The sequence below is a fragment of the Ovis aries genome, chromosome 12 (genome assembly GCF_016772045.2).
Source record: "Ovis aries strain OAR_USU_Benz2616 breed Rambouillet chromosome 12, ARS-UI_Ramb_v3.0, whole genome shotgun sequence".
Taxonomy (NCBI): Eukaryota; Metazoa; Chordata; class Mammalia; order Artiodactyla; family Bovidae; genus Ovis; species Ovis aries.
Genome location: NC_056065.1, coordinates 38,766,103 through 38,783,750, shown reverse-complemented (window position 1 = coordinate 38,783,750; position 17,648 = coordinate 38,766,103). Strand labels below are relative to the sequence as shown.

The following is a 17,648-nucleotide window of genomic DNA, read 5'->3' as shown; positions in this document are numbered from 1 at the left end:
AACAAAACACACACCTATGGAGTTGGGGATACTTTTGGTTTCTTCTTCTGGGGAAATTTTAAAGCTCTTGCAGAGGTCAAATAAGAAAAACAAAATTATTTCAAGAGTCTGAAGAATAGATCCCCTTACAAAACTCAATTTGAGAGATCAGTATTTAATGAAGGCTGGACAATTTGGCTAATGTTGATTTTTTAGCATTAACAAAATAACGTCCTTTTGTCCTTAAATATCTGTGCATTTAAATAGAGTAAATCTCTAAGCAGCTTTGTCAGACAGCAGCAAGTAAATAATTCAGACTAAAACAGAAAACATTTATGCAGACTATGATGAATAATTACACCCTTCCTTCAAACCCCTTCTTTTTCCTGTTTTATTCCTATTGTTTGAAGGAATAGTTCTTTCTTTGGATCAATTTTACTGCATTATTTGGGAACACCATGTCATTCCATAACATGTTTAATTAAGCTTAAATCCATTCTTCGCAGTGTGGAGGCATAAAAATTCAGCCTTCCACTGGTTTCCCAGTTGTTTCCCTGCCACACCATCAAAGAAAGTCCTGTATAGGACACAGTACATTACCCCTGCGAAGTGGCAGCAGCTTATTCTCTAGAACATCCCTGGCATCTGTTCCTTCATCCATGAGATCCAGTTTGGTGATGACTCCAATAGTTCTCAGACCTGCACCACAAACAGAACCCACATTACACAATTTGCAGACACCACCAAGTTTCAGAGACATATATGTCTCAATGTTAATTGCAAAGCACTCATATTTCTGGTTCTTTCCCTGTTCCTCCCCATCTTATTTTGTTTTCTAATCCACAACTATCCCGTCTGGTAAATGTCAACAGGATGAGACAGAAAGCTGCAAAACGACCCATCCATAAGATAACTCTTGATCCTGGAGAGAAAAAACAAATAGCTGTTTCACCAAAACACTTATAAATGTATGAGTTTATTTTTATACTACATGTACATGGAAATTATATATTTAAATTATCCCCTCAGGGATTTCACACAGTATGGACACTTTCTTTTTATGCATTACATTATTAAAAACAAAAAATAGGTTACACATGGACCAGTGATGTGGGTATGTCAGAAACCAAAGCTTAGTATTGATCCAGATCTGAGCACTTGAGATCAAACTACAAAGAGAAGAAAATTAGGTACAGGATACCATCACTACGAAAAATAAACTCAAAAGTCTCACATATTCATTGTTGCTTAGAAAAGGAAATATGACTTAATGGAAAGAAGACTGAAAGAGGAATTCTGAGTCATGGATTCTAGTCTTAAGTCACTTAACTCTCTGAGTCTCAGTTTTCCTCTTCGATAAAATAAACAGTTGGAAATCATGAATCAAAGGTTCCTTTCAGTAATAAAATAATGCAAAAACCTAAACATTTTATATAGCATATCAGATATACTGTGTTTGTTCTTTGCTCCCATCATTAGATAAAATGAACAATATTTGCCTGATTCATCTTTTTAAGTGTATTTCTTGGCTTTGCAAATAAACATGGTTAACTGAATACAAGTTTTTATTTTCTGCCTGAAACCACTCTCAATGGCTTCCCTTGATAGCTCAGTTGGTAAAGAATCCTCTTGTAATGCAGGAGACCCCAGTTCGATTCCTGGGTTGGGAAGATCCCCTGGAGAAAGGATAGGTACCCACTCCAGTATTTTTGGGCTTCCCTTGTGATTCAGCTGGTAAGAATCTGCCTGCAGTGTGGGAGACCTGGGTTTGATCCCTGGGTTGGGAAGATCTCCTGGAGAAAGGAAAGGCTACCAACTCCAGTATTCTGGCCTAGAGAATTCCATGGACTGTATAGTCCATGGGGTGGCAAAGAATCGGACACAACTGAGTGACTTACAGGTTCACTCTCAAATAATAATGTTTAATACTTTCTAAAACATTTATTGTTTTAAATGCTTTACATGTCTTAAATCATTTAATCCTATCAAGTACTCCAACTACTCATTTTTTAAGATGTGGAGACTAAGGCAGAGAGAGATTAAGTCACTAGTCCCAAGGTCATATAAGAAATGGATCTGGGCAGTCTGGTTCTAGAATCCATGCTTTTAACCAATATACTCCTTATCACAGTAAAATAATTTTTTAAAATATAGAGGTCTTAAACCAAGAAGGAAAAAGAAAATGAAAGAGAAATGCAGATAATTTTGGAAACTGGAAACTTAGCAGGATGACTGTGAACTAACCTAATAGATCAGAAAAGAGGAAAACTTCATCCAAGAAACTCAACAACATGAGATGCCCAGAAGCTGAATAATCTACATCACAGCCTTTCTGTAAGAGTCAAGACCTGGGGGGGGGGGGGGGGGCAATAGCTCTGAAAACTGTGGAGAATGGTGGTGGCAGCTGAAGCTGAAAATAGAAACACTGGATGGAAGCAGTTAGATTTCCATGGATAACATAGCTAGGTGCCACCCTGGTCTATCCTGGCAGGACAGTGCAGGTTCACTCTCTGGAAAGAATGAACATAGAAAGAACTGAATTCGTGGGCACTGGGCCAGTTTGGAAGGATATAGATCATAGCAAACACCCTCTTCCAACAACACAAGAGAAGACTCACACATGGACATCACCAGATGGTCAACACTGAAATCAGACTGATTATATTCTTTGCAGCCAAAGATGGAGAAGATCTATACAGCCAACAAAAACAAGATCAGGAGCTGACTGTGGCTCAGATCATGAACTCCTTATTGCCAAATTCAGACTGAAATTGAAGAAAGTAGGGAAAACCACTAGACCATTCAGGTATGACCTAAATCAAATCCCTTATGATTATACAGTGGAAGTGAGAAATAGATTTAAGGGTCTAGATCTGATAGAGTGCCTGATGAACTATGGAATGAGGTTCGTGACACTGTACAGGAGACAGGGATCAAGACCATCCCCAAGGAAAAGAAATGCAAAAAAGAAAAATGGCTGTCTGGGGAGGCCTTACAAATAGCTGTGAAAAGAAGAGAAGTGAAAAGCAAAGGAGAAAAGGAAAGATATAAGCATCTGAATGCAGAGTTCCAAAGAATAGCAAGGAGAGATAAGAAAGCCTTCTTCACCAATCAATGCAAAGAAATAGAGGAAAACAGAATGGGAAAGACTAGAGATCTCTTCAAGAAAATTAGAGACACCAAAGGAACATTTCATGCAAAGATGGGCTCAATAAAGGACAGAAATGGAATGGACCTAACAGAAGCAGAAGGTATTAAAAAGAGGTGGCAAGAATACACAGAAGAACCATACAAAAAAGATCTTCACAACCCAGATAATCAAGATGGTGTGATCATTCATCTAGAGCTAGACATCCGGGAATGTGAAGTCAAGTGGGCCTCTAAGCATCACTAAGAACAAAGCTAATGGAGGTGATGGAATTCCAGTTGAGCTATTTCAAATCCTGAAAGATGATGCTGTGAAAGTGCTGCACTCAATATGCCAGCAAATTTGGAAAACTCAGCAGTGGCCACAGGACTGGAAAAGGTCAGTTTTCATTCCAATCCCAAAGAAAGGCAATGCCAAAGAATGCTCAAACTACCACACAATTGCACTCATCTCACATGCTAGTAAAGTAACGCTCAAAATTCTCCAAGCCAGGCTTCAGCAATACATGACCCATGAACTTCCTGATGTTCAAGCTGGTTTCAGAAAAGGCACAGGAACCAGAGATCAAATTACCAACATCTGCTGGATCATGGAAAAAGCAAGAGAGTTCCAGAAAAACATCTATTTCTGCTTTATTGACTATGCCAAAGCCTTTGACTGTGTGGATCACAATAAACTGTGGAAAATTCTGAAAGAGATGGAATACCAGACCACCTGAACTGCCTCTTGAGAAATCTGTATGCAGGTCAGGAAGCAACAGTTAGAACTGGACATGGAACAACAGACTGGTTTCAAATAGGAAAAGGAGTACATCAAGGCTGTATATTGTCAGCCTGCTTATTTAACTTATACACAGAGTACATCATGAGAAATGCTGGACTGGAAAAAACACAAGCTGGAATCAAGATTGCCAGGAGAAATATCAATAACCTCAGATATGCAGATGACACCACCCTTATGGCAGAAAGTGAAGAGGAACTAAAAGCCTCTTGATGAAAGTGAAAGTGAGAGTGAAAAAGTTGGCTTAAAGCTCAACATTCAGAAAATTAAGATCATGGCATCTGGTCCCATCACTTCATGGGAAATAGATGGGGAAACATTGGAAACAGTGTCAGACTTTATTTTTGGGGGCTCCAAAATCACTGCAGATGGTGATTGCAGCCATGAAATTAAAAGACGCTTACTCGTTGGAAGGAAAGTTATGACCAACCTAGGTAATATATTCAAAAGCAGAGACATTACTTTGCCAACTAAGGTCCGTCTAGTCAAGGCTATGGTTTTTCCAGTAGTCATGTATGGATGTGAGAGTTGAACTGTGAAGAAGGCTGAGTGCTGAAGAATTGATGCTTTTGAACTGTGGTGTTGGAGAAGACTCTCGAGAGTCTCTTGGACTGCAAGGAGATCCAACCAATCCATTCTGAAGGAGATCAGCCCTGGGAGTTCTTTGGAAGGAATGCTGCTAAAGCTGAAACTCCAGTACTTAGGCCATCTCATGTGAAGAGTTGACTCATTGGAAAAGACTCTGATGCTGGGAGGGATTGGGGGCAGGAGGAGAAGAGGACGACCGAGGATGAGATGGCTGGATGGCATCACTGACTCGATGGACATGAGTCTGAGTGAACTCCGGTAGTTGGTGATGGACAGGGAGGCCTGGCGTGCTGCGATTCATTGTGTCACAAAGAGTCGGACATGACTGAGCGACTGAACTGAGTATTAAAAGAGAATAATTAAGCAAAATTCTATACAGAGAGTGGGAGGACCACCCCTCTCCATTCCAGTTCCTTAATCTGACTTGAATAAAGACTTTAACCACCAGGCAAGAGATTGGAACAATGGTCTGGGAATACTAACCATTCCAACAGAAAAAAATACACATTGACATTCAAAGGAACAATAGTTAAAATAGTCCAATAAAACATTGGACTATTGTTGTGAAGTCTATCATTCCATAATTCAAATAAACACACACACAGAACACCAACCAATAATATTTCACATTTAAATATAAATGTACAGCCAAGGAGATGCTCTAATACGAAACTAAAAGCAGTAAACATTATACAACTGAACTTGAGGGACTTCCCTGGAGGTCTAGTAGTTAAGATTCTGCACTTCCACAATTCATATGGAAACACAAAAGACCCTGAATAGCCAAAGCAGTGTTGAGAAAAAAGAATGGAGCTGGAGGAATCAATCTTCCTGACTTCAGGTTATACTACAAAGCTACAGTCATCAAGACATTATGATACTGGTACAAAAACAGAAATATAGACCAATGGAACAAGATAGAAAGCCTAGAAACAAACCAATGCACCTATGGGTACCTTATTTTTGACAAAGGAGGCAAGAATATACAATGGGGCAAAGATAGCCTCTTCTATAAATGGTGCTGGGAAAACTGGACTGCTACATGTAAAAGAATGAAATTAGAACACTTCCTAACACCATACAAAAAGATAAACTCAAAATGGATTAAAGACCTAGACGTAAGACCACAAACTATAAAACTCTTAGAGGAAAACATAGGCAGAACACTCCATGACATAAATCAAAACAAGATCCTCTATGACCAACCTCCTACAGTAATGGAAATAAAAACAAAAGTAAACAAGTGGGACCTGATTAAACTTAAAAGCTTTTGCACAGCAAAGGAAACTATAAGCAAGGTAAAAAGACAACCCTCAGAATGGGAGAAAATAATAGCAAATGAAACAACTGACAAAGGATTAATTTCCAAAATATACAAGCAGCTCATAGAGCCCAATAGCAGAAAAACAAACAACCCAATCAAAAATTGGGAAAAAGACCTTAACAGACATTTCTTCAAAGAAGACATACAGATGGCTAACAAACACATGAAAAGACGCTCAACATCACTCATTATTAGAGAAATGCAAATCAAAACTGCAATGAGATATCACCTCACACCGGTCAGAATGGCCCTCATCAAAAAGTCTACAAACAATAAATGCTGGAAAGGGTGTAGAGAAAAGGAACACTCTTGCACTGTTGGTGGGAATGTAAATTGATAGAGCCACTATGGAAGATGGTATGGAGATTCCTTAAAACACTAGGAATAAAACCACCACATGACCCAGCAATCCCACTCCTAGACATATACCCTGAGGAAACCAAAATTGAAAGAGACACATGTATCCCATAGTTCACTGCAATACTATTTACAATAGCTAGAACATGGATGCAACCTAGATGTCCATCGACAAATGAATGGATAAAGAAGTTGTAGTGCATACATGCAATGAAATATTACTCGGCCATAAAAAGGAATGCATTTGAGTTAGTTCTAATGAGGTAGAGGAACCTAGAACCTATTATACAGAGGGAAGTGAGTCAGAAAGAGAAAGATAAATACCATATTCTAACACATATATATGGAATCTAGAAAAATGGTACTGAAGAATTTACTTACAGGGCAGAAATGGAGAAACAGACATAGAGAACAGACTTATGGGCATGGGGAGAGGGGATGAGAGAGTGAGATGTATGGAAAGAGTAATATGAAAACTTACATTGCCATATGTAAAATAGATAGCCAACAGGAATTTTCTCTATGGCTCAGGAAACTCAAATAGGGGCTCTGTATCAACCTAGAGGGGTGGAATGGGCAGGGAGATGGGAGGGAGCTTCAAAAGGGAGGGTATATATGTATACCTATGTCTGATTCATGTTGAGGTTTGACATGAAAACAGCAAAATTCTGTAAAGCAATTATCCTTCAATAAAAAATAAATTAATTTTAAAAAAAAGATTCTGCACCTCCAATGTCAGGGGTGTAGGTTCAATTCTGGTTGGGGAAATAATATCCCACATGCCACATGGATCACACACACAAAAAAAACTAAATTTGAAGAAAACAAAGATAATTCAAAATACAGAAGAAAACTATTATTTATATTAACATCCTCAGAGAGAAAGGAGAAGTCATTGCATTCATGGAATAAAAACAGAATGTCATAAAAGGAAATTATCAAGCAAACAAAAAGAATTTTCAAAAATCAAAATTATGAGAGCAGAAAATAATAATGCTGGAGTACAAAATTAGGAATACCTCCAGAAAACAAAAAGAAGTTGATAATAGTAAAGGAAAAACTTTTTTTAAACTAGAGAAATGAACAAAAAGATCCAATATCTGAATAACTGGCATTCCAATAAGAGAGAGACTATCAAACAGAAAGAGTCAGGGATGTGGGGACATACTATTCATAAAATGTCATATAAGTGAAAGATGAATTTAGGGATTGAATGAACTCACCAAGTACCCAACAAAATATGAAAAACATATACAAACACACATACACACAATATGGAATATCAGTAAAAGATTTCATAATACAGAAAACAAATAAAATATCCTAAAAACTCCCACAGAAGTTAAAAAGAAAGCTATAAAGAGTTTTGAGAATCATCACCGCATCAGTCTTCCCAGCAGCAAACTGGAAAATAAAAACCAGCAGAGCAATATTTCCAGCATGCTAAGAGAAAGATTAATTTCTAGCCTAGAATGCTAAACTATCAATAAATGTAACAATAGAAAAGGTTATTTTCACACACACAAAATCTCAAAATATTTTACCTCATTTTCTCTTTTTTGAGGAGCGGGGGGTGGCGGGGGGGAGGGGGGTGGTGCAGACTACTAAAAAGATGTGTTCCACCAAACATGGGAACAAACTAGCAAGGAAGTAGAAATCCAGAAGGAAATCCAGAAGCAGGGAATCCAATCTAACCAGAAAAAGAAGGAAATTTTCAGGATGGTGTAAATTTTAAGATGGTTTAAGGCCAGGAGAGCAGTCAATATTGATTAGAATAAGATAACTGTGGTGACCCAAGGACAAAAGAGCAGATAAAACCAAGGAAGATCTTGGAATGCAGGAATGGAAAAACCAGACCCTTATTGCCCTTCCTTCCCCCATGTTGTAACTACCAATGGAATAGTATAACCTGTCTCCCCTCCTTCCTACATAGGGAGAAGGTATTTGCCCTACTCTTCCCCCACCTGGTATACACGCCTCATCCAATCAGGAAATGACCTGCAAGACCCCTATCCCACTACTTGTACCCTGGGTATAAAAGTGGGACTAAGGACTCCTGTTGGTTCTCCCTTGAGCTGGCTCACTGTTCTAACAGCGTCTCCCATTCTAATAAACTTTATTTCCCTCTCATTCTGTCTCATATCTGGAAATTTTTTTCCAACCCGCACCCAGACCACGACAAAAACAAAGATACAAAGATAACTTTCCCAACAAATTAAAACAAAAATGAAAGTGATAGAATACTTAAAGCTTAATGCTTCTGAAGGTATTAGAGATTTAGACTTTGGTGGGAAAAGCTGGAAATGCACTGGTGATACCATTCAAACAAAGAAGAAACAACTATCCACCTCAAAGACAGCAGTATCACCCAAGAAAGGAAATTTAATCATAATTCAACACATGGTTCAGCTGTGGACACTATTTCCAGAATCATAAATATTCATTTAGCAAAATATTATATATCAGTAGAATTGGAGAGGTAAGTATATGTATATATGTGAAAGTATATGTGCCTATGAGTGAGAGATATAAGACATTAAGCTGTGTTATGTTTTACCTCCTTAAATATGGAGGTAAATATCAAAGAAAATTAAAAGGGTGGAAAGTGGTAACCTCTGGAAATCAGTAATCCAGAGTTAGGAAAACAGACTGATGTTTCTAAAGTGATGTACATTTATAGCATTAATGAAAAATAAGGGTTAAAAATTTTTAAGTATTTTCCTCACTACTCTCTAATTCCAAAAAGGCAGAAAAGTCTAGGCTTAGTGATATCCCAGAAATGGGTGATAAAATTATTTCCTTTTTCACGTTTACTTATACAAGTAGGCAATTTCAATAATAAATGAACTCCTGCTGGCAGACTCAAGACCTATACTGATCTCAAAAAGATATTGCCAGAAGACACTCAAAGGCAACATTTAAAGTGTTTTAAAAGCACTTCCCTAGGAATATAAAGACATAGTGTGGCAGACATAGACTTGAAACAACTCTATGAAATAGATATTATTATTTCTCAATTACACAGATGAAGAAACTGAGACTTGGAAAAGAAAAATAAATTTGTCCAAAAGCTTGCGGGCTATAGGGTGTGGAAGCCAGACAACCTTACTCCATTTTTAATCACACTATTTTCAGCTTCTCAATTCTTAGCTAGATTTTACAAGTGATTAGCTGTGTAATCTGGCAAGTTGTTTACATCATCTGTGTCTACTTTTCTACAGAATCAAAGGTTTATCTCGCTGTCTCTTTCAAGTACAGAATTCTGGGAAGGAGAACAACTTCCAGATTCAGAAGAGATTACATAGGGTAACATATAAGGTAAAAAGTAATTTAATAAAATTCTTGCCCTCCAACTAAAATAAAAATAATAAATTAAGACCTAATAAATAATGTATGATACTGTATTTCAATTCTGTTTCTCTTCAGTAAAGAATAGCCACAATGATGGGTACTTATGAGCCCTGACAAAGACCTAGAAAAGACATAAAAGGCACTTTAATACTCTGATTCTTTTGTATTACAGATCTAAAGTCAAGTATTAGATTGTTAAAATCCAAGTCCCACTGCTGTCCCTTATCAGTTCTGAGACATTAGTTTTCTCATCAGGTGTAAACACATCAAAAGGATAATCACATATCACAGTTTATATCTGATGTCTGGGATAATTATTAATAGCATCCCCTTTAACTCTCAAAGGACTTCACAGAGGAGAATACATTACATGTTCACTCTAAATCATCAATAAAATAAGGAAATAACAAACCTATTATTTCAAAATTACTTAATAGGACTTCTGATTTCTGGTCCACCACATAAGGAGCCTGGAAGTTTCCACTGTGTCCTAACAAGTGAAAAGTCAACAACCCTTCTTAGATTCATCAGAGTAGTGAGGCCACAGAGCAAACCATTGCCCACCCCCAATATGTGGAGAGACAGATAGGTGAATACAGAGAATCACAGCTTACTGCAGCAGAAAGCCATAAGCAGATAATTCTGTAGGAACCAAGGACAGTAAAACCTAAACTGTAATTGATAAACTGCTGGAAGTTCAGTGTGGGCAGTCTTAATAGTTAAAAACTCCAGGGGGACCCAGTCATAGAGGATACCCATACTTTTTTGAGTTTTGCCTCCAGGAGCTCAACCAGGTTCTCACAGTGAATATCTGAGAAAAAAAAAAAAAAAATGTCCTTGTGCTTTAGGCAGGGGAAGAAAGAAACAACCTGATTTAAAAATGGGTGAAAGACCTAAACAGAAACCTCATCAAAGATATATAGACGACAAGTAATTAATTCTTGCCTCTTCACCTTCACAATGCTATCCCTCTCAGCTCCAAGTATCCTTCCCTTTTCTTCTTTTTTTGGTTATTTACTATTCATCCTTCAAAATACTATACAGGCCTCTCCTGCAGGTTCTTAAGCAGGCTCCCATAAACGTAAGTTTGGAACTTTTTCTCTGTGCCCTCAAAACTCTCTGTGTACACTGAAATCATAGTTCTTATATGCTGCTGCTGCAGCTGCTGCTGCTAAGTCTCTTCAGTTGTGTCTGACTCTGTGCAACCCCATAGACGGCAACCCACCAGGCTTTGCCATCCCTGGGATTCTCCAGGCAAGAACACTGGATTGGGTTGACATTTCCTTCTCCGATGCATGAAAGTGAAAAGCGAAAGTGAAGTCACTGAGTCGTGTCCAACTCTCAGCGACCCCATGGACTGCAGCCCACCAGGCTCCTCCATCCATGGGATTTTCCAGGCAAGAGTACTGAAGCGGGGTGCCACTGCCTTAGGAATCTGCTTATTTGCCTGTCTCACCCTCTAAGTGATGATCTCTTCAAGAATAAGGACAATGTCTAATCTACATATTTCATACATATTCATAAGCAATTCTTATAGGTGCCAAACACAGAGTGGGAAGTCAATAAATGTTTATCTAACAAATGAAGAAATGAGTAAAAAGTATATTTATTTTTAGGTTTAGACAAGGATTGGAATACAAATTCCAAAAAAGAAATAGAATACCATTCTGTTACCTAGGTTTGTCAACACAGTGATTTTCCTATAACAACATTACCATTTCTTCCATTTATATATGCAACTAAATTATAAGTAGTGTGTTGTTTCATCTAATTAAGAAATGGGACAGAACCAAGCCATGAACCACATTAGCAGTTGCCAGAAAAGTAATCTGGGACACTATGGACACTGAAACAACAGCATTGAAAAACAAAATCAATGAGGAGTTAGTGTAAACATGTATACAGCTAAATTAAAAACAGACTTAGAAAACTAGATGTCCTTCAGTTAACACATTTTTTTTGTTTGTTTGTTTTGGGCTTTGGTGGTATTCAGAGTGGGAGTTGAAGTAAATGCTCTTCTTTCTGTTTGGCAAGGGATTATGGAATATTTTACTTCTGAAAGCAATCAGTGATGAATAGGAACAGTTTCATCTTTTTTTCCTATAAGTTTTCCATTAACATTATTTTCTTGTTACTTCCAGCAATTCTAAATAACACAGTTTTCATTTCCAAAGTTATCTGGTAATACTACTGCATGTGATACTAGGTAAAATATTAACTAAAGAACAGAAAACATAAAAATTACTGCTGCTGTAACAGTAGACACTCTATTTGCTCACCTATTTATCCTCAGAATCTAGCAAAGTACTTGAAAGATTTAATATTCATGAAAGAAAGGGAGAGAAGAGAGAGACAGCAAAGGGAGAAAGAAGATAAAGGAGAGAAAGGAGAATTATTCCAAAGAATAATTTGTAATACTTAGATAAGAGTGGTTCTTTCACTGAAAATCTGTATTCCAAAACATACTAAGCCAAGAAGAAACAAAAGAAAATGATCCACATACTGTAGTCTCCCTCCTATTTGCAGTTACACTTTCTATGATTTCAGTTATCCACAGTCAACTATGGTCCAAAAATAATACATGAAAAGTAGGGACTTCCCTGGTGGTCCCGTGGTCCCATCTGCCTGCCAGTGGAAGGGACTTGGGTTTAATCCTTTATCTGAGAGGATCCCACTTGCCACAAGGCTACTAAGCCCATGTGCCATGGCCACCAAAGCCCACACATTCTAAAGCCTGTGCTCCACAAAATGAGGGGCCAATGCAATGAGAAATTCATGGACCACAACTGGAGAAAGCCTATGCACAGTAACGAAGACCCAGCACAGCCAAAATTGATTAATAATTTTAAATTAAATTTAAAAGTAATACAATAAAAAATAAAACTCAGAACTCAACAAAGTTCAAAACATCCAGGATTCAAACAAAAATCACCATATACACAAAGAAGGAAAAATGTGACCACAGTGTAGGGGCTGGGGAAGGTAGGAATCAGTCAGCAGTGTCTCTCTTAAAAACTTGGGATTCACAGATAATGTTAAAATAACTATTAAAAACATGCATAAAATGTTTAAAGTCATAAAAGAAAACATGGAAATACAGGTACACCTCGTTTTACTGTGCTTTGCTTTACTGCACTTTGCAGATGCTGCACCTTTTCACAAATTGAAGATATGCGGCAACCCTGCATCATCAGATGATGGCTGGCACTCTTAGCAAAGAAGCATTTTTAATTGTTATCTTATAGTTGATTTACAATGTTGTGTGATTTTCAGGTATACAGCAAAGTGAATCAGTTATGATACATGTATCTATTCTCCTTCAGATTCTTTTCCCATATAGGTTATTATGGAATATTGAGTAGAGTTACTTGTGCTATACTGCTGCTGCTGCTGCTAAGTTGCTTCAGTCATGTCCGACTCTGTGCGACCCATAGATGGCAGCCCAACAGGCTCTTCTGTCCCTGGGATTCTCCAGGCAAGAACACTGGAATGGGTTGCCATTTCCTTCTCCAATGCATGAAAGTGAAAAGTGAAAATGAAGTCGCTCAGTCATGTCCGACTCCCAGCGACCCCATGGACTGCAGCCCACCAGGCTCCTCCATACATGGGGTTTTCCAGGAAAGAGTACTGGAGTGGGGTGCCATTGCCTTCTCCGGTGCTATAGAGTAGGTCCTTATTAGTGATCTATTTTTATATAGCAGTGTATATATGAGAAATGAAGTATTTCCTGCCATATGAATAAACAAGGATGTCACAGTTGTCTGTGATTCCAGCCCTCCAAATGTGAATTCCTGAGCCCTAAGGGCACTCAGGAAGAATACCTGCATGACCTGACAGCCATCAGGCTGCAGTCACTCCCTCTAGTGAGCTCAGGATGTGAAAAACACAGGATCCTGGCCCCAGGATAGCTGAGGTGCACATGAAAGGGATGATTTCAGTAAGCCCAGACTCTTGTATCTTTCCCTACAAAAAGTGAAAGTTGTTCAGTCGTGTCCGACTCTTTGCAACACCATGGACTATACACTCCCTGGAATTCTTCAGGCCAGAAAACTAGAGTGGGTAGCCTTTCCCTTCTCCAGGGGATCGTCCCAACCCTGGGATCAAACCCAGGTCTCCTGCATTACAGGCAGTTTCTTCACCAGCTGAGCCACAAGGGAAACCCAACACACATAAAGGAAAAAATACATAGAAAACACCCCCGACAGAGAAAAGTGGTAAATTCCTTAACTTGGGATATCTGGTTTTCTTTAATTAGCAATAATTTTTGATATTCAGACTACCTGCCCTTTGTTGCTAAACGTCTATGTAACCTGGCTCCTCCCCTTGCCAACTTGGAGCAGTTCTCTCAGGGTCACTTGAGATGCTGTCTCCTGGCTTGAAGTCCTAAAAATTCCCACTGAATAAAACAGCTCTCAAAGAGGTTGTGACTATTTTTTAGCAGACAAGATGTTAATCCCAAACTCCTAATTTATCCTCCCCAACCTTTCCCCTTTAAAAGCAAACTTATGAAAACGAAGTCTGTGAGTCTGTTTTGTAAATGAGATCATTTGTATACTTTTTTTAGATTCTGCTTATAAGTGATATCGTATGGTATTTGTCTTTGCCTAACTTACCTCATTTAGTATGATAAATCAATAAAGAATTTTTAAATTAAGGTATACACATTTTTTGCACATGCTGCTGCACATTTAATAGACTGTAGTATACTATAAACATAACTTTTATTTGGAAACCAAAAAAACAGGCTGAATGGATACAAAAACAAGACCCCTATATATGTTGTCTACAAAGGACCCACCTCGAAACAAGGGACACATACAGACTGAAAGTGAAGGGCTGGAAAAAGATATTCCACGTAAATAGAAACCAAAAGAAAGCAGGAGTAGCAATACTCATATCAGATAAAATAGACTTTGAAATAAAGGCCATGAAAAGAGACAAAGAAAGATACTACATAATGATCAAAGGATCAATCCAAGAAGAAGATATAACAATTATAAATATATATGCACCCAACATAGGAGCACTGTGATATGTAAGGCAAATACTAACAAGTATGAAAGGGGAAATTAACAATAACATAGTAATAGTGGGAGACGTTAATACCCTACTCACACCTGTCGGGAGCCATGTTAGGCATTACTGACAAAACACAGGCACGGCCCCAGACCCCTCTCCTTATTCTACAGGCACAGTCCCGGGATGAAGGAGTTAGGCCTTGTAATTCTGACTTGTCTTTTCCTCTCCTCAGCTGAGCTGACTGAAAAGGAATATTAAGGTGCTTATTGTTCTTGAGAGGAGCATGAGAATGCACAAAGCCTTCTGCAGCTGTGCTCAGAGAATAATTCATAAAGTTAATCACTGATATTTGTTCAAGGACTTTTACAAAAGAGTGTTCCAGGATGAGCACATAGGCCATAGCTTGAGGCAATGGGAGGGATTACTATCTGAAGCCTATTTGTGAGGAGAATGTTTATGGCAAAGAAGTTTACTGAATTTAGGGCTTAGAAATAATTAAAATAGTTAGAAGTTAAAGATTTAAGGAATGTTGTAAAGTTAGCATATTTTACTATAGCTTATAGAAGTTAGGAATTTTTAGAGACACTATAGCTAGAAGCCTTTTTAAGAGATAGTGACCTCAGGATGTTAGGGGCAAACAGGATTTAGAAAGATAAGTAGTAAACTGAGGAATGTAGCATGAGTTACAATGTAGTCACAAGTTAACTATAGGACACATTACAAGAGGTAGATAATAGATGATAAGGCTGATTCCCAGAGAATCACTGCAGCAGGAACTCTGTCTGAAGAGCAGCAATGATTTATGGAGATAGTAAATCTGGGAGAGGGGGAACTGAAAATGTCAAACCTCTGGCCTAATGTTTTTGTAAAAGTATAAAAGAAAATCTTAAATTTGAAATAAAGAGGCAGTCCAGAAAACTGAGAGGCTGCCTCATTTCTCTCGCCAACACCTTTCATCTCTTCAGGTTGAATCTCTGGCTGCTGGAGCTGGACTCCAGCACACACCTAAGGATAGATCAACTAAACAGAAAATTAGCAAGAAAACACAAACTTTAAATGATACAATGGACCAGTTAGGCCTAATTGATATCTATAGGACATTTCACCTCAAAACAATAAATTTCACCTTTTTCTCAAGTGCACATGGAACATTTTCCAGGACAGATCACATCCTCGGCCATATATTTAGCCTTGGTAAATTTCTAAAAAATTGAAATCATTCCAAGCATCTTTTCTGATCACGATGCAGTAAGATTAGATGTTAGCTACAGTGGTCATGTATGGATGTGAGAGTTGGACTGTGAAGAAAAATGAGCACCGAAGAACTGATGCTTTTGAACTGTGTTGTTGGAGAAGACTCTTGAGAGTCCCTTGGACTGCAAGGAGATCCAACGAGTCCCTTCTGAAGGAGATCAGACCTGGGTGTTCTTTGGAGGGAATAATGCTAAAGCTGAAGCTCCAGTACTTTGGCAACATCATGCAAAGAGTTGACTCATTGGAAAAGACTCTGATGCTGGGAGGGATTGGGGACAGGAGGAAAAGAGGACAACAGAGGATGAGATGGCTGGATGGCATCACTGACTCAATGGATGTGGGTTTGAGTGAACTCTGGGAGATGGTGATGGACAGGGAGGCCTGGCATGCTGCGATTCATGGGGTCGCAAAGAGTCAGACATGACTGAGTGACTGGACAGGGAAAAAAGCTATTAAAAATACAAACATATGGAGGCTAAACAACACACTTCTGAATAACCAACAAATCACAGGAGAAATCAAAAAAGAAATAAAAATATGCATAGATACGAATGAAAATGAAAACACAACAACTCCAAACCTATGGGATTGAGTAAAACCAGTGCTATGGGGAAGGTTCAGAGCAATACAAGCTTGCCTCAAGAAACAAGAGAAAAATCAAATAAATAACCCAATTCTACATCTAAAGCAACTAGAAAAAGAAGAAATGAAGAACCCCAGGGTCAGTAGAGGGAAAGAAATCGCAAAAATTAGAGCAGAAATAAATGAAAAAGAAACAAAGGAAAACATAGCAAAAAGCAAAATAAAAGCTGGTTCTTTGAGAAGATAAATAAAGTAGGCAAACCATTAGCCAGACTCATCAAGAAAAAAAGGGACAAGAATCAAATCAACAAAATTAGAAATGCAAATGGAGAAATCACAACAGAAAACACAGAAATACAAAGGATTGTAAGAGACTACTATCACATCTATATGCCAATAAAATGGACAACTTGGAAGAAATGGACAAATTCTTAGAAAAGTATAACTTTCCAAAACTGAACCAGGAAGAAATAGAAAATCTTAACAGACCCATCACAAACACAGAAATTGAAACTGTAATCAGAAATCTGCCAGCAAACAAAAGCCCAGGACTAGATGGCTTCACAGCTGAATTCTACCAAAAATTTAGAGAAGAGCTAACACCTATCCTACTCAAACTCTTCCAGAAAATTGCAGGGGAAGGTAAACTTCCAAACTCATTCTATGAGACCACCATCACCCTAATACCAAAGCCAGACAAAGATGCCACAAAAAAAGAAAACTACAGGCCAATATCACTGATGAACATAAATGTAAAAATCCTTAACAAAATTCTAGCAAACAGAATCCAACACCATATTAAAAAGATCATACATCATGACCAAGTGGGCTTTAACCCGGGGCAGTAAGGATTCTTCAATATTTGCAAATCAAGCAATGTGATACACCACATTAACAAATTGAAAGATAAAAACCATAAGATTATCGCAATAGATGCAGAGAAACCCTTTGACGAAATTCAACATCCGTTTATGATAAAAACCCTCCAGAAAGCAGAAATAGAAGGAACATACCTCAACATAATAAAAGCCATATATGATAAACCCACAGCAAACATTATCCTCAATGGTGAAAAATGGAAAGCATTTTCCCTAAAATCAGGAATAAGACAAGGGTGCCCACTCTCAACACTGCTATTCAACATAGTTTTGGAAGTTTTAGCCACAGCAATCAGAGAAGAAAAAGAAATAAAAGGAATCCAGATTGGAAAAGAAGACATAAAATTCTGTTTGCAGATGACATGATCTTCTACATAGAAAACTCTAA

The 17,648-nt window shown here is 38.0% G+C and overlaps 1 protein-coding gene across 6 annotated transcripts in view; it reads right to left on the bottom strand.

Annotated features, from left to right (window-relative positions):
- Positions 1-17,648, bottom strand: part of DNM3 (dynamin 3) — a 647,020-nt gene that overhangs the window by 398,666 nt on the left and 230,706 nt on the right. For all 6 annotated transcript variants that reach the window (XM_060396477.1, XM_015099204.4, XM_027975613.3 and 3 more), the window contains exon 5: positions 580-678. In XM_060396477.1, coding sequence (XP_060252460.1) covers positions 580-678 — 99 coding nt within the window. The remainder of the gene's footprint in view (positions 1-579; positions 679-17,648) is intronic.